Source organism: Tamandua tetradactyla, chromosome 19 (assembly GCF_023851605.1).
Source record: "Tamandua tetradactyla isolate mTamTet1 chromosome 19, mTamTet1.pri, whole genome shotgun sequence".
Classification (NCBI taxonomy): domain Eukaryota; kingdom Metazoa; phylum Chordata; class Mammalia; order Pilosa; family Myrmecophagidae; genus Tamandua; species Tamandua tetradactyla.
In genome coordinates this window covers 43,895,556-43,916,992 of record NC_135345.1, presented here as the reverse complement: position 1 = coordinate 43,916,992, position 21,437 = coordinate 43,895,556, and the positions used below count along the sequence as shown (strand labels likewise).

The 21,437-nt window shown below is 40.5% G+C and overlaps 1 protein-coding gene across 25 annotated transcripts in view; it reads right to left on the bottom strand.

The window, feature by feature from the left end:
* The window catches only part of LIMCH1 (LIM and calponin homology domains 1), a 388,350-nt gene that overhangs the window by 80,523 nt on the left and 286,390 nt on the right, over window positions 1-21,437 (bottom strand). For 10 of the 25 annotated variants that reach the window (XM_077136740.1, XM_077136739.1, XM_077136743.1 and 7 more), the window contains exons 7-8: window positions 16,215-16,410; window positions 9,467-9,719 (exon numbers count right to left, since the gene is read on the bottom strand). In XM_077136740.1, coding sequence (XP_076992855.1) covers window positions 9,467-9,719; window positions 16,215-16,410 — 449 coding nt within the window. Of the gene's footprint in view, window positions 1-944; window positions 1,248-8,169; window positions 8,437-9,466; window positions 9,720-16,214; window positions 16,411-16,780; window positions 18,901-21,437 lie in introns of those variants that run through there. The other 15 variants (XM_077136731.1, XM_077136732.1, XM_077136733.1 and 12 more) reach the window with 6 other exon arrangements.

The window sequence follows — 21,437 nt, the reverse complement described above, 5'->3', positions numbered from 1 at the left end:
CCATTTTAACATTGTAAAACAGAGATGGGAAGCTTATATTCATAGGTCAATAGTCTTACAAATCTCTAAAGTGATGGATGGACACAGAGATGACAGTTAAATAATGAAGATGGGAATTCTGATTTTGAATAAGGAAATAAGGAATAACAAAAGAATGGTAAAATATGCAGGATGAAATTTATAAAGTTGACCTCTGCAATGAAATCATACCCTTCTTAGGTGAAATCTCACCAGCCTAATCCCATTTCACCACAATTTTCCTTTCCCATATTCACCCCCATGCAGATTAACATGATGTAAGAAAGATTGGGAGAAAGAAACTCACTTGAAAACCATTTCCAGCATAGAACAAATAGAGATGTTTTATATTGTATATTTAAAAAGTTTCTTTTCGGGGGATGGGAAAGAAAACATGCCTAATCAAATGTGCAAGTGATCTAGCTGGTGTGTAGGAAGGAAAAGAAACACTCAGATGTTTTCTTTGCAACATCTAAAAGGAGCTGACAAGACCTTATGACAAAGGGATAATTGTTTTCTGTCCCTTATGAATGGGATGGCGCAGCATTGAGTGGTGGCTGTCCCCTGGTAGGCAACGGTACATACCTATATATGCCAATATTGACAATCTATGACAATAGCTCCTACGTGTGGTGATGTATCCTGATGCAGCACATCTACACAATGGGATTCAATGTTTACTGGAAAATTCAGTCATACTTTGGACATGACAAGTCTATTGTCTGCCATCTGACTTTAAAGGGAATTGGATATCTGGAATTCTACCTCAGAACAAAACACCATTACAAACTGTACAAAAATGGAGCAGGAAAGACTCAGGAATAGGGAGCTATAGTGCAAATCACCTTAACTTAATTTTGTTCTTTCTCTCATATGCCACTGTGCACACACACACTCAAATGCATACACACACACAAGATGCACACCTTTTGTATTCTAGACTTTTCTTTTCTGAAGTTCCCTTTGAGAGTTGTTTGCTGCCATCTGATTTCTCTGCCTCTTTTTTCCGGTAAGGCCCATAGAGGAGCTGATTCAGTGGCACCATTGGCTTGGTCTGATTCATCCTTGCTCTCCTTGCAGCAAAGTCATCTTTCTCAAGATCAGGCAGTCGACATGCAACTTCATCTTCAGACTCTGAGTCTTTGCTAGGCTGAAGGGTCAGGAAAGGGTTTTCTTTGCGAAGGACGATATCACGAAGAGCTTCTTTCTCATCACTTAATTGCTTTTGACTGATAGAGCAAAATGAAATGGAACTCTACATGTGATGAGGCCAATAAAAAAGAAAATCCCTATCTTCAAACACACAAGGTGTTGTTAGTGAAAGGTTTTCCCAATAACATTAGTGCATTGACATCTGCTAATTATTTCAGTCCAGAGTAGGAGCAGAGTTAGGGTATGTTTTAAAGCTTTGAATTTAGACAGGTACTAGCAACACTAAAAATTCATTTAGTACACAAGGCCCCATCAGCATCTGAAAGGCAGGATCCTAAATGGCTCTGAAAGGGAGAATCCAAACTTTCATCATGAAATTGGGAAAAAGTAGGAAGCTTTTTGTTGCTGTTGTTCTTTAATATTTAGCACCATAGTGATGCACCCAGGAGGTACTTAATTTTTTTCTGACTGACAGGGCAAAAAGTTGAACCATCAAGAAACTTATCTGGTTGAAAGCAAATGCAGCTACGTGACAGCACATGTAGAATGTGCACCAGATTGCAGAGTCAGGAAGGTCTTTCTGCAGCACTGTGCTAACCAAAAACATCTGGTATAATTCATGGCCACGTGCATGATATACCCAAGACATAAAAGTTTATCTTGCTCTGAACCTTCCCATCAGCAGCCCCTTCCTCCCTCCTACATCCCTGTGACTCCCCATCTCCCTGCTCCCCCCCCTTTTATTCTCTATTTCATGTAAATTGTGGTAAGACATTTGCCAAATGACTTAAAAGTGATTACTATTTTCAAAGGGGGATCTTGAAGGCCCAAATTTTTAGATTCCTAAAGGAATGCAGTTTAATGGTAGAATATCAGGCAGTGAGCCTAGGCATTTTTTTGTTGTTTTGTTTGTTTGATTGTTTGGGGTGGGGGAAGATACAGTTGATTGTGCCTATCGGGCATTCAAACAAATCCCCCCACTCATACGACTAGCCTTGCTTCTAAAAAATCGTAACATGTTAAACACCGACCCCCCACCCCACATCGCTTATCTTCTCAGCGCATACAGAATGATAAGTATATAAAATTCCTTGACTTCTAAAGAAACTTCATCTACTTTGTCTGCCTTCCGAGAGAGGATTACAATTAAATTCTTGATCTTTAAAGGACAACTGAGAAATGAAGACAGGAGGAATTAGTCTGGCTCAAGACTATATGAGCAACAAAGGGCTGTACACTCTGGTCAACCAGATGGCCCAAATGTCTGTGCCGTTCTCATGCTGCTCCAGAGGAGGCAGGCCACTGATTTTAAAGGCTATAGCAGACCCTTACTCCATCTGACTTTTGGAAAATAGAGTCATCATTCATCATGCCCATAAACCCCTTCTGACTGTTGACCATTGTTCCTAATAAAATTTTAAAACAGAATTCGGAAGGGAGGGGGTACTCTGTTACCTGAGCAAATTTATTTCTTAAAATATGATACCCTACACTTTAAGTTGCACACCTGACTCTTAGTCTCCTGCCTGACGACTTCCTCCTCTTCTGCTCACCCTCCTCTTGCCTCCCTAGTCAACAGTTTGGCAAGGACGGACTGGTTTTGGTGGACTGTGCGCATAAAGAAGGGTCTCTGGAAAATGACAGGCCACTGAATTAATCTCTCCAAAGGCATCATCTAAATGCACACTGATGATGGCAATAAAGGTGGTTAATGACTATTGAGCACATTCTACTTCTAAGAGTTCTCTAAGTATTAACTTGATTAACTCTAAGACTTGAGAGGTTAGTATTATTATTATCCCCAGTTTACAGAGTGGAAACTGAGATTAGGTTAAGAAACTAATCTTAAGGTTAAGAAACTTGTCTAAGTCTAGGTTCAAACCCAGGCATTGTGGCTCCAGTGTCCCTGTTCTCAACCACTGTATCATCCAGGCCTGGAATAGTTTTGAAAGTAGAGCATCATAAAATAATAATAATAATAATGTACTATCATTACCATGGATGTTGGAGAATGAGAAGTATTTGGGTCACTAAATAAAGGGAATTTGTGAGTTGTGCTTAGAAGTTGCTGTGACTTGTGTTGCTGGTTATAGATAGCAACATTTGTCTAGGACTGATAACAGCAGAATGTTTATTACTCGTACTGCACAGTACTTTACAGTTTACATGGCCCTTTCAAATGCTTCAGCTCAGCTCAGCTGACCCTGACAGCCACTCTGTGAGGTGGATAGTGCGGGCACTGTTACATCGTTCTGTAGACGAGGAAACGGAAGTTCGGAGAAGCAACTGCCCAATCTCTATCCCAGTGTGAGAGCAGACCCCTAGCTCAAATATCTTAAATCCAAGAGCAGCAGTCTTTCCATTTTTTTTTTTTACCAGGGGTCCTAAACTTTGCCAACTCAGGTAGAATTCTCTGGAATAAAATAAACACATTTATGCAAAGGGCCATGCCAATTTGCAATGCCAACCTGAGCAGGGAGAACCTGGTGCCTTATTTTCATAATTTGTAGCCAGACAGGCTACAGATTCCCCTGAGTGTGTGTTTGTTTTAGGCTAAATGTACAGCACAGCAGGACTTGCTTCAAGTCATCTCAATTTAGATACACTGACTTGAAAAAGGGGGTAGGGGTAAAGAAAGTTTTCTGTATCATTGGTCTCATAAAGATATTTCCTTGCCCACTGGAAAAACTGTCACAATAACTGACTTTCCGCTAACTACATGAATCTTGTAAATTTAGTTTCAAGGTAGACTCACTGAGAGAAAAAAATGGACCAAAATCTGGGCTGGCACTCCCGACCACGGAGTAACAAATTATATATATAAGGCAGGTATGTCAGGATTGCATTCTCAGGTATTTAGCTAGAAAAATACTTAAATCAATTTTATAATGTATTTTAATTTTTCCTTTCAAAGATTTAAGTGTAGCCTATTGTGACTTTTGGTATATTTTATTTTATTTTCCAATAATTACGACTCTCTGAGCAACTAATATGTTCCAGATACACTAATTTTCATGACAACCCTGAAAATAGGAATTACAATGTCCGCTTTGAAGGGGAGACTATTGAGGTTTCTAGTTCAAATCATCTGAACCTCGGTAAATGAATTTAAGTAAGGGGCAATATCCAGAGCTGTTTGGCTTCATATTTATGGGAAGGTTTGACTCTTTTTCTTTTCAAGCCATTCACAGTTGAGTTGCTTTAGGAAGCAGGGTTTGCTCGGTAGGCACCGCTCAGTGCTTCACTTAGCAGGAGCACCGTCCAACACGAAACAGGAAATGCCAAGGCCTGCTTCCAACCTGGCAACCCTGTCCAGCCTCATCTGAGACAAGTAAGGCTATCTTTGCAGGGAGATTAAGGGCCTGAAGCAGGAGAGTCAGGGAAAAGCACGCTTGTCTCAAAGTTTCTAAGGCTTAGGTATTTCAAAGTCAGTGAGATAATGATTTAAACTAAGGAGGAGCTGGCATTTTCTTTCACCCCTTTTACTTGGCAACACATAAAGCAGCCAGCTCAGACTGGCAGTCGGTCAGTTCTATTGAAAGAAACTGGGCACTCCAGAAAAGCCTGTTGTGCCTCACAATGTCATGGGCAACTCTAGAAACCTTCCCGTTCATGCAGACTCCACGCAGGGCAGCGACATCCAGAGTTATAAAGGTTCGTGCAAATGATGTGTCAGGCTGGTTCCTCATATCCAATGGTCTGTTCGGCTATAATCAGTGAAACAGGCATCTGGCAAGGAGGGACTTAAAGGAATACGTGTCTGGCACTTAGCGGCATCTGCTCTTCCTCTGAAGATTTCTAGAATGTCTATTGTTCCTTGGAGATTCTTTCCCCTCTGTAATTAATTACCATGTGGTTGAGAAGATTCACAGACAAGCAGAAAATACTGAGTGCTGAAACATATGAAAACAATTAGAAAAAGAACTACAATCACGTGAAACCTATAATTCAGCTCAAAAAAGAAAAAGGTGACTTCTCCATTGGGAACCACCATGTAAGAAAGCTCAACGCTCTGTGGCATTTTAATTCAGGGGAAGTGAATCTTGGTTCTTATTTTGTCCTCTTAAAAACAGAAGTCTTGGCTTCTTTGGTAGTGTCTTCTATTTGGGGGTAATTAAGCTAGTTCAAACATAACATAAAAGAGATATATTGTGTACTTCAATGAAAACTCCAGTAAATATTAACCTTCAAAGATTTATTAAGAACTCCTACCTTGATTTAAGTATCTCCTAATATATTCTTTGACAGGAAGTTTGGGACTCCTAGACTTCTAAAACCATGTGAAAATGGAATAACATGCACCGTTCGTCCTTTTTTGTATATGGCCTTAGAAATAGAAACAGGAATGTGCCTGAGAGTACCTGGGAAACAAGCAATCAAAAACACTTGAAAAAAGTAAAGCTTTCGTTCTTTATCCTTCTGGTCGTCGTCTCTCCTACGTGCCTCTATTCTCTGACCTGTCTCTGCAAGCACAGAATGGGCACAGGAAGTATCTCGGACCTCTTGTTGGATTCAAAGATGTGGCCAGAATTCATCTGGATGTCAAGTGACAGGAGACTGAGCTTATAGTGCTTTAACTGTTTGATATTTTTATTTTCCAGAAACCAAGACCCTTTTTTTCTTTATGATTTGCCTTTCATTCCAGCTAAGTGACTTTCTGATACATTGAAAGCAGAATCGTAAATGTGGATAAACTTAGGATGACTCCCAACTCTATTGTGGCCTGTAAAAAGTAAGTGACAAAGACAGAGGGATGCGAGGCTGGTGTCATGTTCTGTATAAAACCATTGTGAGAGAGATAACAGCTGAATAGAATAAATTCTGGGTGTTTGGAAAAGCAGTGGCTTGTTGCTTTAAGGAACATTCTCTGGGAGTGCATCATTATGCTAAATCCATTTTTTTTTTTCTGTGCATGGGCAGGCCCCAGGATTCAAACTCGGATCTCCGGCATGGCAGGCAAGAATTCTGCCACTGAGCCACCATTGCAGCACCCTGTCCTGAATCCAATTTTAAATGCTAAGTCAGAAGAACTGAGGTGTGATGGCATTAACATATCTTCAAACTTTTGCTAAATAGAACTAACAAGACAAAATAGCTCAAAAATACACCAAATAACAGGAACCATGGATGGGAGCAAAATTCCCAATAAATATAATAAATGCACTGATCAGAATTACATTTTAAACCAATGAGGAATCTTTATATGCACACAGAATTGGGAGTTGTAAAGAAAAAGGTTGTTTGTAATAAAAAGCTTATTTATTACAAAATAAACCTCTCAGTTGCTGAAGTGGCACAGTACACTTATGGAATTCCCAGTCTTTACACAATCTTTTTCTAAATTACCATTAATTATTCCTGGGTGGAGTAAATTAGCTTAATGTAGCTCCCCAATCCTCTTCACTTAACTATTTTAGATGCTCATAAAATTGACGGTGGGCATACCTGATAAATTTTACTTTAAAAACTTCACAAATATCATAAAAGGAAGATGCATGAATTAAGAATATTGAGCTTAAACCATTTCTGTAAATTTGTACTCTTATCCAATCATCTATTACCTACTCCCACTGTGCCCTGGAGTTAGAGATAGAAGTGAAAGTCTGAGAAATGGTACATGGTGAGGAGATAATACATATTTTCTAATTCTCAGCATCTAGCCCTGCCTCTCATGCCAGTAGATGCTCAAGTGATAATGAAGAAGTACATCTCTGACAAGGTCTCTGAATCAAAATTTAAATAATATCTGGATCTGTTTTTGTTTGTAAGATCCTATGACATAACTTTCTTCATTATTTCAGAACCTCAGAGCACTGCTTGTGACACAACGCAATTTTACATCAGAGTTTTCTACATGCACATGCATATTTAGGTTAGGCATGATTATCTATGGGATACCACAGACAGGGAAGAAGTATATGCTTGTGGTTTTTTTTTTTTATAAATACAAAGCTACTCTAGGATAAAATCCATATAAATTCATTTAGGATCTTTTAGTTAAGACCTAGATGACAGAAATAACCACATGTGGAAAGTATACAGAGGAATGGAAAATGTTCCATTCAATTTGTGGGAAGAAGATGTGATCCTGTGGTCAGAACATCTGATTCTGGCCCCCAGGTTGGCTGGTGACATGGTTCTGAGACCTGTAAGCCATTTACCATCACTGGACCTCAGCTTCCTTTTCTGGAAAATGGGCTTGTCATTTATTTCTTAGAATGAAATGGGACAGCAAATGGCAAAAGGTTTTGTAAATTGCAATGTGTCAACTAAATTTTGGTTGTCCTGTTATTTCATTAGGATCTGTACGGTTATTATATAAGAAAATTTAGCCTAGTTCTTAAAATACTACATGAACCTTAAATCTGGGACTTTGCTTAAGTTCTTTTCACATGTAATATAATCACACTAGTGCCTTTGTTACAATTAAGAGAAGTAATCAACTACACCGTTCTTTATTTTTAAGTCATCTTGCTTTAGAAAATAAAGAGTCAAATAAACCCAAGTTACTTACTACTCCTTTGGGACAAAGAAAAGTAAGTGGATTTTTGTAAGCCTGTCACTTTTTTTTTCCCCAGAGTACTCCCCATTCCAAAGGAACTATTTTCTAGTTATGTGGAAAGTAAGACAGGAGCCATTTAGGAATACTGTGACAATTAAGCCACACACAATAGAAAAATAAAAATGTTATTGCTAGGTAAGTACCCCAGCCCAGAAATGACGGACCACAAATACATGACTAGGATGAGGTCTCGTCAAGGCAGCAAGAAGCTCATTCTTCACCTCCATTTAAAATAAAACCAAGCATTAGCAGAGACATGCCCTAAGGCGGACTAACCATCTATTTCTATTTGCTCAGAGTTGGAACAGTGATGCAAGGGAAAAGCAGGAAGTCGGGGGTGGGAGGGGGGGAATGGAGGCTTCAACAAGCTAGACAGATTCCAAAGCCTCAGGCATGCACAAAGCCAGCCAGGCCCGTCACTGGCTCACAGAGCTAACCTGGCAAAGCGCTGTGCTGCTGGCATAACCTTGATTCCAATTTGTTCAAGCCTTTTGCGCTTTTGGATTTCAGCAGCATCTCTTTCTCCAAACTTGGGAGCTGCTGCCACCATGGCTCCCTCTGTTGGAGGCTGCTCCTTACCACCGCCATTGGGCACATCTAAGCCACCATCAGAAGGCTTCCCAATGGGATCCATTTGGCCGACCGGCTCCTCTTCACAAGGAGACCCTACTTCACTTCCCTCTTCCTCTATCGTTTCAGGATAGCTAATGAGTTGGACAATGTGGTTTACCAAACTTAACAGACAGGTTGGGGACCAGACCACTCTTATATTAATTTTCACTTAAAAAAAGAAAAAATCATAGCATGCAATGTGATCCTGGTAAGGTAAAGAAAACGAAATGCAGCCATTTGTTAATTAGTACACTACATTACAATCTTGACATTAAGAGCTCTTCCAAACTTGACACTGAAAGGCAAAAACTTTCTGTTGGAAAGGTAAAATCCATTAGTTTCATTCAATAATTAAAGCTTCCAATACAATGTTTATTCAATGGAAAATCATAGATAATAAAGACAGACTATTAGAAATAACATGCAAAGGAGTAACTATAATTAGACTAGTCTGTAAATTTCTTTTACTGGGCTAGGGTTCTTGAAGACTAGGACACTGTTTTATTTCCTACTGGCTCCTCAATTTCTAAAATATATCACCTAGCATGTAGTAAGTAGATGCTCAATAAGTACTTGCTGAATAAATGAATGACTAAATAAAAAACATAATCAGAGAAAAGGACAACACAGGTTATTTCTGGTTGTTTCTCTAGAGAGATGAAAAATCACATTTATCTTCCACTTATTACAATTGTTTCTGTAAGTGATTTGGAAGCATATCCGATGCATCCATTACATACATAAGTTTGCATCTAGATAAGAATATTTTTGCATAAAGAAAAGTCTTTTTGTACATAATTTAACAAGATTGGGAGCCTGCAGTCTTCCCAGGGGGCATGGATGACAAGCTTTCAGCTGTGTTCTCCATGTCCTGTCAATATAATTGGTCTCAAAAATCATATTTGTTTTATGTCTGCTGTGTGCCAGGCAATCTTCTAGATGCCCTCATGAAGCTTATATTCTAGCATGACAAGCTATCCCCAAGGAGCTGTCCTGCCTGCCTCCACTTGTAATATTACACCAACGTTCCAAAATGGTTATTTCACCTCACGTGCAGCAGCTGTATTTCCTATACCGCTTGCATTCCAGCCAGAGAGGGGGTAGCAGAGCTCTCAGGCTTACCTGAAGGGCCTCTCCCCACCCAGGGGAGAAGCAGCAGTACTCCAGCTCTTCCGGTATTCCTCTCGCTCTGCTTTCTTCTTTCTTAGAGAAGCCGGGACGTAGGCTGTCTGATTGCTTTTGTTTGGGAGGTACTGGTTAAAAGGCACTGCTGATTTCGGCTCACCATGGGAAGTCCGCCGTGCAGACATGTCATCCTTCTTCACATCTGGCAGCTTCCGATGCGGCAAGTCGGATTCAGAGTCACTTCCTCTCCCTGGGGAAGAGCGGAAGGGCACCCAAAAAGCATGTGGGCCATCATAAAAGTCCCCAGTGGCAAGCAGGCATTATCAGGAATGTGCAAGGATTCTTTCCTTAAATTATTCACTTAACAAATCTAAAGAATTGGTCCAAATTAGTCTATTCTGGGAAAAGCTCTCAACTCGAATCAGGGAAAAAAAAGTGAAATACAAAAAAAAAAATAGATGATAACCATATCTGGGAATTGCAATTAGCAAAACACTTGCCATAAAACTACACATCTGTTAAGTTTCTACAACTCTCAAAATAAAATACGTAAATAAACTAAAGGAGTTTTCACTGAGCACCTGCCATTTGTCGTGCCTTGCGCTAGATATTCCCCAACAAGAACTTTAAAGGAGTTTGCCTTTGATGTACCTTTAACCAACCCATGAAACATCTGGAGAATGTAAATTATAATCAAGGAGAAAAGACACAGAAGAACAACAGGAATTCAGAAAACTGACCAAAAAGGATTATACCAAGGGTTTGCCTTCCAGGAAGTAGTCTGAGTCACAATAAATGCATATCCTCTATATGGGCACCAACCTCATTCCCACAGCTGGAGGCAATCTTTCTTTTCTCTGAACGCTCTGATCTATTCTTTTTTTTTTTTCTAGCACATTATACTTTCTACCTTGGACTTTGAGAACAAGGGTTTTCTAAAATTCACAGACCAATCCCAGTGTTTTTGCAACCTCATGAATAAATGACTTGGTTTGGTTTAAAGAGGTCCTTAGGCAACCCAAAAGAATTCAATGCTACCAACATCAGCCTTTTGTTGGGCAATCACCCCCAAAATTATATTATATCCTAGATTTCTGAGATATTAGAATGGATCGATCACCAAATCAAACACAGCTGCTGTTAGTAGCCGCCATTTTAATGCTGATTGAAAACTCTTATTTAATCAATGAGAGAATACACGATTATTCAATTTATAGGAAATAGAAATATGCCTATTTAGACTTGTGAAAACAGTCTAAAACTAGGAGTCAAGAGAGGCAGCAGCTTAGCAAGGTGGATAGGAAGGGAGTAAAAATTTCACACACTTCGTTTTGAGTTCTGCCACTCACTGGCTATGTGACTTTGCATGCTACTTTACCACTTGAAGCCTCAGTTTTCTAATCTGCAAAATGGGGATAATAATAGTATCTACTTCATAGGGCTGTTGGAAGGATTGAATATCATACATGTGAAGCGACCTGTATTGTACTTGGCACAGAAAACGTGCTCAATAAATGCTAACGACTCTTCATGTCATAATCATTCTGGAAATGTCAACAATGAGCTATGACTCCTAGGACTGCCTCTAACAAATTGGACTGTGCTTTTCTGTAAAATGGGAGCAAAATGATTTGCCCTACTTTGAAGGAGCTAGAGATTAAATCATGTAATGGCCTTTAAAACACTGTAAAATTTAAAAGAATTGACCATAAACAAGTTGTTCATTGTTGCAGATTAAATATTCAGTATATGAATTATTCATGCCACTTGCTTGCAGTCTCATCCTGAAGTTTTGACCATTTCAGTACTTGTTGGTATTTGGTTCAAAACATAGCTCCTTTCCTACCCCAAGCCTTTGAGCACATATATCTAGCTCAGTGTTACAGTACAATGTTTAGAACCCTCTGGGAATTGCTTTTATAAACAAATACTAATACTACTTTACCTTTCCACTTGGCAAAGCTCTTAGCCTATGTTTCCTGTTTAATATTCTTCCCATTTTATAAAATGGAAACAGGCTCGAAGGGGCCAAAAGGGCCCCTTTTCCGTGGCTGGTGAGTGACAGCTCTGGGACTCCAATTTCCATTCTCCAGACTCCAACCCCAAGGCTCTTTTCTCTGTGACACGCTTCTCTTGGAAAAGGGGTGCTTATAGCATCCTGTCTTGGGGGGAAGCACTGTACTTTGTTGAATAAATGAATGGAAAAGAAAACAATGACTCTTTATCTGTGAAGATTCAGTAATGGAGTAGAGGTTTTTTGAGGGCCCTTGATTCTAAAGTTCTACAATCAGTGAACCTCATTTCTGTACAATATCTGAAATGTATTATCTATAATTCATTGAGTGAAAGTTTCAAAATATGTTGTGTAACACATAAGGAGATCACCCTTTTTTTTTCAGATCCTCCTTTGACAAAAAATATCTTAGGCACTTCAAGAAATATTAACTAACAAATGCCCCAAGGCAGAGTGACTCAGTTACAAGAACTGTCTGTAGCTTTATGGACTTATAGGTCAGGATATAATTTCAGCTCCACCACCTACTAGCTGTGTGGCGCTGGGAAACGAAGTAAACCCCTCTGTTCATTAGACTCCTCATATGAAAAATGGAGAGGCTAACACCATTTTTGTGGGTTGTTGTGAGGATTCAATGAGATGTCATAAAGCCCCCAGGAAGGGGCCAACATGGTAAATCCTCAGTAAATAGTAGCCCTCTTCTCACCTAGGATAAGGGATTTCATAAGCTTTTGACTTGACTTCCTTCTGCACACATGGAAGTATACTCAGGTGTGGTTTCTCTGTTAATGCCCAAAGTTTGTAAAATGCAACATAGCACATGATGATGATATTATTCTATCAAAGTCTGACCCTTCTTTTCTCCAATTTTTTTTTTTTTTAAATTGGCAGGCACCGGGAATTGAACCTGGGTCTCCGGCATGGCAGGCGAGAACTCTACCTGCTGAGCCACCATGGCCTACCCCTGACCCTTCTTTTCTATAGGGCTACATTTCTCTTCCTTCCAGCAACTAGGGGTTTTCCTTTTTAAATGTATTTTTGCCACTTATATTCCCAACCTTCTGTGTCTTTAATTTTCCCCTAACACTGTAATTGCTCTCATTCTTTATCTCCCTTAACTCATCTTTTATCTAAAAGATAAGAGTATTCATCTAATGCAATGCATCATTTTTATAAAATAAGCTCTTAATTTTAAAAGCACCTCAGTGGAAAGTGTAACTAATAAAGTATCAGTGGCTGAGAGAGTTCAAAAAGAGTTGAGAGGTTACTCTGGTGGTTGCTCTTATACAAGCTTCGGTTGGACACTGCTACCTATCATAACCCGCCAAATCCCAGCCAAGACCATTCGAGCCAATCCTAAAGAACACCTAGGGCAATATATAAGATTCTACAAAGGTTCCATGCACTAGGGTAACTTTCCAGAAACCTACAACCTACAGGTAGTCCCTGGACCAGAGATACAGGGCCCAGACTCTCTGGAGCAACAGCTAGTTCCATTTCCCTACCCCATATTTACTGACAGACCCTTCCAACATGAAAGAGTTGGAATGGCCGTAGCCCAAATACCCCTAAAGAGTGAAGCAGAAAGATCAAAGGTGATTGTGGTGTTATACAGAGAAGGCAGGGTTTAACAAACAAATATCATTAAATTGATATTTCTTCTAGTCTCCAGTATTTTAGAGCAGCTAGAAGTAAAACCCTAAAATTGTGGAATTGTAACCCATACCAAATTCTGAAATCTGTTCTACAACTAATTATTGTATTGTGCTTTGAAATTTATAGTTTTTTTGTGTACATGTTTTTTTTTTCCCACAAAAAAGAAAAAAAAATTGATTGTGATGATAAAAAATGTATTTATTCCTTCTAGCCTCCAATGTTCTGGAGCAGCTAGAAGGAAAAATCTGAGATGATGGTGTGGGGGCCCATGACAGACTCTAGGATCTTGCTGAAGAGTGCTTTGAAAACTATTGCTTTTTTCTTTCTCTGCTTTATATGTATATGTCATATTATACAATAAAAAGCACCTGGGTGGAAAATTTCTGTATTTCCTCTGGAAAAAAAAGCCTTTAAGCCACTTTTAGAAGGCCTCAAGGATGCTTGTGAATGTGAGAGAGGAACTGGGCACCTGTCTAGCAAGACAGAATGGCTGAGTCAACCCAGGGAACCCACAGCATCACACATGTCCCTGCCGGGCATTTCTCATGTCTGAGCCATGTCTCAGGGCACCTCGGATGTGTGAGGCCTTTCATTTTCTTTATTACATGGGCCAGTGGGCCTCAATAATAATAATAATACAAAAGCGCTCCATTTTAACCCAATGTGGCAGAGCCTGTCATGATAAAACTTTCTCTAATATTTGTGAGTCTCAGGAAATAAGTTTTCAAGACTTAACAAAATGTTCTTGCAATTTGCAAGTGTTTATTTAGGACTAGCAATCTCTTTAATTAGCACAATTAAAAAAATACCATAGACTCTTATGAAATCCAGTATCTATTTGGCTAGAATTATACCACTTTTTTTTCCTTTTAGGCGGATGAAAAAAATGTTGTTTTCCTCTAAAAACCTCATTCTTTAAAAGCTCTTGATAAGTTTACAATCACATAAGCCTTAACAGATGAGTTGACTGGTGAAATCTGTATGTAAGATGCCCTTTCATGGATGGTGTTTTGTGGAATTCAATTTAATGATATTCTTTAGATGGAGAAAGCATTTATAAAAAGATTCTACCTAATCAATCTTAATTGCTGCAGGGTAAGTTGTCTTTCAGTATACATCACACACCAGTACAACATTAGTAATCACTATTTCAAACCCTTTCAAGATGTGGGTCAATATGAATTCAAACCCTTTCAAGCCAGTGACAGAATAAATAAAGGAGCCACCTTACTGGTGATAAAAAAAAGTGTGAACAAAATCTAATTTTTTAAAAAACATTCCAAAATAATATGGACTAAACATTTAAAATACATTTTATATATGTCAATCTACTTACAGGTTATGCTAAAACGTAATTAGGTCATGAACTGGTATTGTAATTTCTAATACTGTAGGCGGTATTTAAGATGTCATATGAAATTTTAGAAATGTTTTCAAGCAGTTCACAATGGGCTGTGGAATTCTTTAGGAGTCACATACTATGTGGTTTTCTCTTTATTGGAAAGTTTAAGTACTAAAGAAAAGCATCAGTTCAGTCATTCTAGAATAAAAATCTCATAGGCATAGAGAGAGAAGCATGGGTCAATTAAGTTTAAGAGTACGAGTTTTGGACTCACACTCCTCGATCCTAACACCGTTAGACTATTTCCTGAGGGTGATCGTTGTTACTTATAATTGTTGGGACGATTACTTAACCCCTCTAAGGCTCATCTGCAACATAAGGAAAGAAGGAGGGTTTTATGGTTTTGTGACAGGACTAGAGGAGGTACTGCATGACTCTCCAGGCTCTGGGTGAGGACTAAATGAGATATTCAGTGTGCAGTGATTAATTCAGTAACCGGACACATTAAATACTCAATTCTTGGACCTGAAAAGGATCTTTTTGCTATAAAAGATAGTTTGGGTCTCAGGGAGTAGACTTCGATCTCTAGAAATATTAGCATCCATCAGAAATACAAAAGTAATAGAAACAAAAAATCCCCCACCAGCCTTAGTGTCTTTCTGCAAGTTTATACAGGCAGAGGCAAGCCATCTTCCCTTCCTAAATGCACAAAAAGTTCAAGGTACATATGGTTAACAGTGTCTGAAAAATATGCATTAAAGTGGCATCAGGTTTTATGATCATACATCTTTGTAAAGAAAAGAATGCTCATTCCTTACAGGTGATACAAAATCAAGTGTTTGAATGGCTTGTACAGTGTGTGAATATATCTCAATAATAGATCTCATTAAAAAATCAACTGGTGGTGCATGGGTGGTTCAGTGGTAGAGAGCTGGCCTTTCACACGGGAGACCCAGGTTCAATTCCCAGACCATGCACCGCCCCCATGCACTGCCCCCCACCGAATAGATAAAGATGTTTTGAGAATGCAAGAGCAGTTTAGTGATAATTCCTGTCTGCCATGAGGGAGACCCGTGTTTGATTCCCAGCCCATGCACTTCCCCCCCAAACAAACAAACAAAAATCAACTGGATTTAAATCAAACCCACCCTCAGAGCAAACCCAGACTGTTTGGGTTTTATACTATACCATAAAGGCCACCTGCATGGCTCTAGTCCACCTGTCAGGATCACAAATATCACAGAGACTGCCCCAAACTGAGCCAATTAAGGTTCCACCATCCTAGGCCTCGGATCATTCCCAAATGTGTGGCGTGCATTTCTCCTTTGCTGGAAGTCTACCCATTTTCATTTATACAGTGTGGCACTCAAACATTTCCCCTCCTCGTACCTGAAGTGTAGAAACCTTCGGCGCAGTTTTACGAGTTAACGGTCTGCACAGCGTCTTGCTTCACTGGGAGCAAGGGAGGGATGATGTCACACATTTTCCAATAAACTATACGCTCACAGAGGTGATGCTTAAACAAACTGCTGGCAGAGCCAACCAAAATTTTTAAGGACCATGAAAAGCAACGTTAAGAAGCTTTTCTTCCACCAGCTTCTAGAGTTACCAGGTCCCAGCAAGGTGATGTGGAGCCCAGCTTCCTCAAGCCAATCAATCCCTCCACCGGTGAGAGTGCAGCCCGTGTCAGTGTTTCATTCTAAGACATGCAGTTTATTAAGACGCCAACCTACCATCGCTGCTTCCCCGGAGGACTACATCTGGGGAAGGTGTCTGCTGTGAACGGGAGCCAAAGGAATCCAGACTGTCGAAGGAATCATCTCTGCCATGCCGGGGAGGAGACAGGGAATCGCTGCGCTCAGAATCCCAGCAGTCGATGTAGCCACTATCTCGGATATTTCGTTTAGGACTCTCAATGTCGTCAGCCTCCTGCCCAAAAATAAAGCAAAAAAGGATTACAGATATTACTGCAACCGACAAAGAGCCACCATCATCTAGCAAGGGCTGTGGTCTACAAAAATTCCTGTATAATGCATCAGTTTGGGAAGGTTATAGCGATCAGATATAAAATTGATAATTATCTCCAAGTTATCCTTCCATTCTCCCACCCATCCCCGCTCCAATTTTCCCAACCAGAGTATCGCACATAACATTTCAAAAAATACATATAGCCTCAAATCATTCCAGCCACGTACTGTTTTTTTTTAAAAGCAATCAAAAGAATTAAGAATAAGAGATCACAAAGTTTGGATTCACAAGAATACAGTGACAGATGAAAACAAAAATGAAAATCCTTAACCTTGACCCGGCTTTCGGAATCCATAACTGCATGTCTGTTCTGGGAATGAGCCCCTAGTTTAGCTGTGCCACTGCTCCTGCCTTTGCTTTCTGACAATTGCACACAGCATTCGCTTTTGCAGCAGAATCAGTTCTGTAAAATCCTCCAGCAGCATGCTTCCATCTCCTTCTACCTTGAAGGGAAATTCCTGCTCTAAAAGGGAGCTGTCTTTCTGAGGCAAAAAGTTGGGGGGTGGGGGGGAAGCGATGAAAAATATGTAAAATGCTTTTCCTGCTGTCTCAGAAGAATCCAGGCATGCTCTCTGCTCTCGGCCAGCTCTTGGCGCTAGGGGAGCTGAAAGCACTTGTGGCTGACCCACATGTTCAGAGCAGTGAGAACAGTGGCTGTCTTTGACAGCCTGTGATTATAAATTCTTTCCAGCACAAGCAGCACATACTAAAGCACTGAAACTCCAGCAGAAGAAAGGTCAGTCAAAGCCATCCTCACCCTCGTATTATAATAAAAGCCTTGTTCTCTCCAGTGTCTTAGCATTAATTATAACAGTCCAGGCCGAGGAAAACAAAAATAACTCTGGTCACTCAAAGATAAACCTCAATTGAATCTGCCCGAGACTGTCGCTTAAAATCAGGGTTGTGGCTGACATGGGCAGAGGGGCATGTTCTCATCTGAAAAGCCCAGAACATCAAACGGGGATTTCCTGGGGTGCTCAGGAAGATCCCCCTCCGCATTCCCAACAGAAAGGAAAGAGAAATAGTCTCCATGTTAAAAATTTTGAAAATGGATCCAAACTGCCTGATATGCCCATGGGAGTCAATTCCTTTGTCGGAAGTGCCTTTGCTGGTTTCTTTTATCAATTGTATTCTGATCCCCTGATTTACTCTGCAGCAGGAGACACTTTTGGGGATTAGAGTGGCAGTAATTTAGAAGGCACATGCACATTCACAAGAAGAGAAGGGAGTGGAGGAGAGGAGAAGAGGAGAGAAGACACCCTGCTGCAGTCACACAGAGGCTGAGACTTGCACCCTTGATGGAAAGGTGGTCGAAATGCCTGGGTGAGTACACGTGACTTGACACTCCAGAGGAAGAGTGAAATTCCAGTTATAGAAATTAAGGTTGTTTACTTGGAGGTCAAAAATTAATGAGGATTTGAACAAAAGCCAGGCCTGACTAACTTAAAAAGGAAGAACTCGTGACTCAACAAAAGGTATATATCTACTTTGGATATGATTTCTTATTTAGTTTCTCTGGAAATTCAGTGGATTATTTATCTACTGAGAATAGGCCAAATGGCTAAAAAATGCAGGCCACTTTTATTGAGCACCTACTGTGTGTCTGGGGCTGTTTTTGATGCTGTTTGTATGTTATAGTACTTACTCCTCACAACCATTGAATGATGTGGCTGTTGTTATTCCCATTTTATAGATAAGAAACATGTTCAGAGAGGTTAGGTAACCTAACTGAGATGGCACAGTTAGTGGCACAGCTGGGATTCCAGCACAGGTTTCTGTCTCCAAATCCCAAATAGTAAAACATGAAAATGTTCACTCATGTTTGGTACAGTTTCAGCTATCACCATCGGCATCACCTCCTCTACTGCTGGACAATTACTGCCTTCTTACTCTGTGGATGATGCTCAGCTGGGGTCTGTCCCTTAGTGAAAAGCTGTTGTGCTACATCACCAAACTAAATGATGCAAGAGGCAGTTCAGGGTAATGTGTAAGAGCATGGGCTCTACAGCCAGACTGTCTTTTTTAAATCCTGACTTTCTCATCTATAAATGGAGCTAATAACAGCAGCTAAGTCACAGGGTTGTTGGGAGGGTTAAATGTATTACTATGTGGAAAGCATTCAGAAATATGCCTGATATGTAATAAGCGCTCTAAACGCATACGCTATGGCTATCATTACTATTATGTGTTCACTCAGGTATGTAAATGTCAATACATAAAAATCACAGAATTTATCAATGCAATTGGAGATACAAACTTATATCCACACTGGTATGTTTCTATCTCCTCTTCCCATATCTAGATGCCTCGGGTCCAATCAGGGAGGGCAAATGCCCAGGGACATGGGCCACAGCAGTCACATCTAGAATGGTCACAGCAGCAAGCCACTTGGCACAGCATCACAAAACTGGATTTTCAAGAAAATATCAGAAAGGCTCCCCAAAAGGCCAAGTGTTTTCCCCACCCCCCACCCCAGAAACCATAGGAGAATAGAAAGAAGAAAGAGAAAGCCAACGCTTTTCTTGGAGCTTCAGCTGCTTTCTCATAGCTAGTTATGGGAAAGAAAAGCAGAAAGTCTGTTATGTTCATGACTGCATAGAGAGTCCAGAATAAATCTGTGGGTCAAGTGCGAGAGCTGGGAACTGAATGGCAGGGCCAGTTTGAAAAGTGAAAGCCAGGCCACCCGCCACCATCCTTGGCCAACCCGATCCCCCTGGAAACTTGGGGTGAAGTGAGAGGCTGGTTCTTCAGCCAGAAATAAAAGTATGGACATCACTTGTACAAACAATTTTATTGGCTTCCATAAAATCACCTTACTGTGTTTTTTGGTCAACTACAGTTAAGCTTTTAGGGGAGGGTAGAAGATAGAAGTCAACACACAGGCTAGCACAGAATCAGTTCTCCTTTCTTGGGTTCTAATTATCTAGTCTGTGCCTCAGTAGCTTTCTGTCTTTAACAGAGAACATTCCAGAGAAGGGAGATAAGATTCAAACCAGTCCACTGAGCTGTTTAGTGAGATGTACTAGTAGATGTGTGTTAATGAAGGCATTTTCCAGCTTCCTGGAAAATGTTGGCTTACTTCACTGGCCTGTTTTCTTCTTGTCCCCCTGTTCTAGTTTGCTAGTTGCCTGAATGCAACACACCAGAGATGGATTGGCTTTCAATAAAAGGGGATTTATTTAGTTAACGTATAGTTCTTCAGAGGAAAGGCAGCTAACTTTCAACTGAGGTTCTTTCTTACATGGGAAGGCACAGGGCAATGTCTGCTGGCCTTCTCTCCAGGCCTCTGGGTTCCAACAACTTTCCTCAGGGTTTCCTTTCTGCATCTCCAAAGGCCTGGGCTGAGCTGCGAGTGCTGAGACGAGGTATGCTGAGCTGCTTGGGCTGTGCTCCACTGAGCTCTCTCATTTAAGCACCAACCAATTAAATCAAACATCATTAATTGCAGCAGGCATCCTCTTAGCCGACTGCAGATGTAATCAGCCACAGATGAGCTTCACATACCATTGGCTCATGTCCACAGCAACAGAACTAGGCACCTTCACCCGGCCAAGTTGACACCTGACTCTAATTACCACACTCCCTTTGTCAGAGAAAATGAGAACAAGTTAGAGTTAGTGGATGACCAGTGGTATGCGAGAGACTGTGATGCCTTGACTTTACCACTCCATGTTTTCAGTTTCCTTTGTGGTTTACAGGGTGTTGTAGGGTTGACCACCCATTTTCCACACTCTACACTCTGGTTGTGGAAGTTATTTCTCCCATAAATATTTACTGAGCATCTTCTATGTGGTAGGCACTGTTCCAGGGCTGGGGACACAACGTTATACAGAATTGACAAATAGTCTGTCCTCACGGACTTCATGTTCTAGTAGAGAGACAAAAAACAAACAGGAAAACATGCGACTGCATTACAAAGCTGGGTGAGAGTATGAAGAAAAGATAAGGCAGGCAGAGTGAGCAGGAATGGATGGAGGTTGCTATTTTAGGCAGATGTCTTGGGTTTGTTTGCCATGAGTCTCCACCTCTTTGTCCTCTCCTTCTGGTAACACCCCTCACCTCCTGAAACAGGAGTGAGCCAGGCCTATCATGGCCTCCCTTCCCCCTGATCACAGTGATTGGTTCAGGAAGAGAAAGGTGACCCACAAAGGGCCATGGTAAAACCCCAGGATTTGTTTTACAGTTGGGGTCAAAGCCTTTCTGGGCAAGGAGCTAGAAGCATATAAAGCTGGGGATGCTGCTGATGACTTTCTCTGCTAGGAGGGAGTGCCAGTCTGTAGGAAGAGAGAACGGATTCAAGGAGAGATAAGGATAAATGAGAGAATGAGAGAGGGGGAGAGACTTAAACTGCTGAATTTCTAGTTCTAGTCCTTACAGTCCCAGGGCCACCCTAGATCTCCCTTGAATCTCATTAGCCTCCTAATAAATCCCTTTTGTGCAACTCATGTCCCCTCCTTTGGAAGACCTTCCCTGACAAATCCAGGCACATGGAAATGCCATTGTCTCTATGCTTTCTGAAATCCTTTTTTTAAAATCTTGCCACAGCAACAATTTAGAAGTATCTACTAGGTGCCAGGCATGATGCTAAGGGCTCTACATGTGTAACCTGTATCAATGGCACTTAACTTGCACTGTAGTCAATAGATTTTACGTACATTTGTCCTACTAAAAACTGAATATAAAAAATATATGCTAGCCTCCATTGCAAAAGAAAACATTTTAATTTCAAATTTGTTTCAGCCAATATATGTACAGAAGAGAGTCTAGTTAGCTCTCAATTTCTATTCTTTTTTCCTTCAAAAAATCACCCATAGGGCAGGCCACAGTGGGTCAGCAGGCAGGGTTCTCACCTGCCATGCCGGAGACCCAGAATTGCCTGTTGCCTGCCCATGAGAAAGAAAGAAAAAAAGAAATATCACCCACAATGT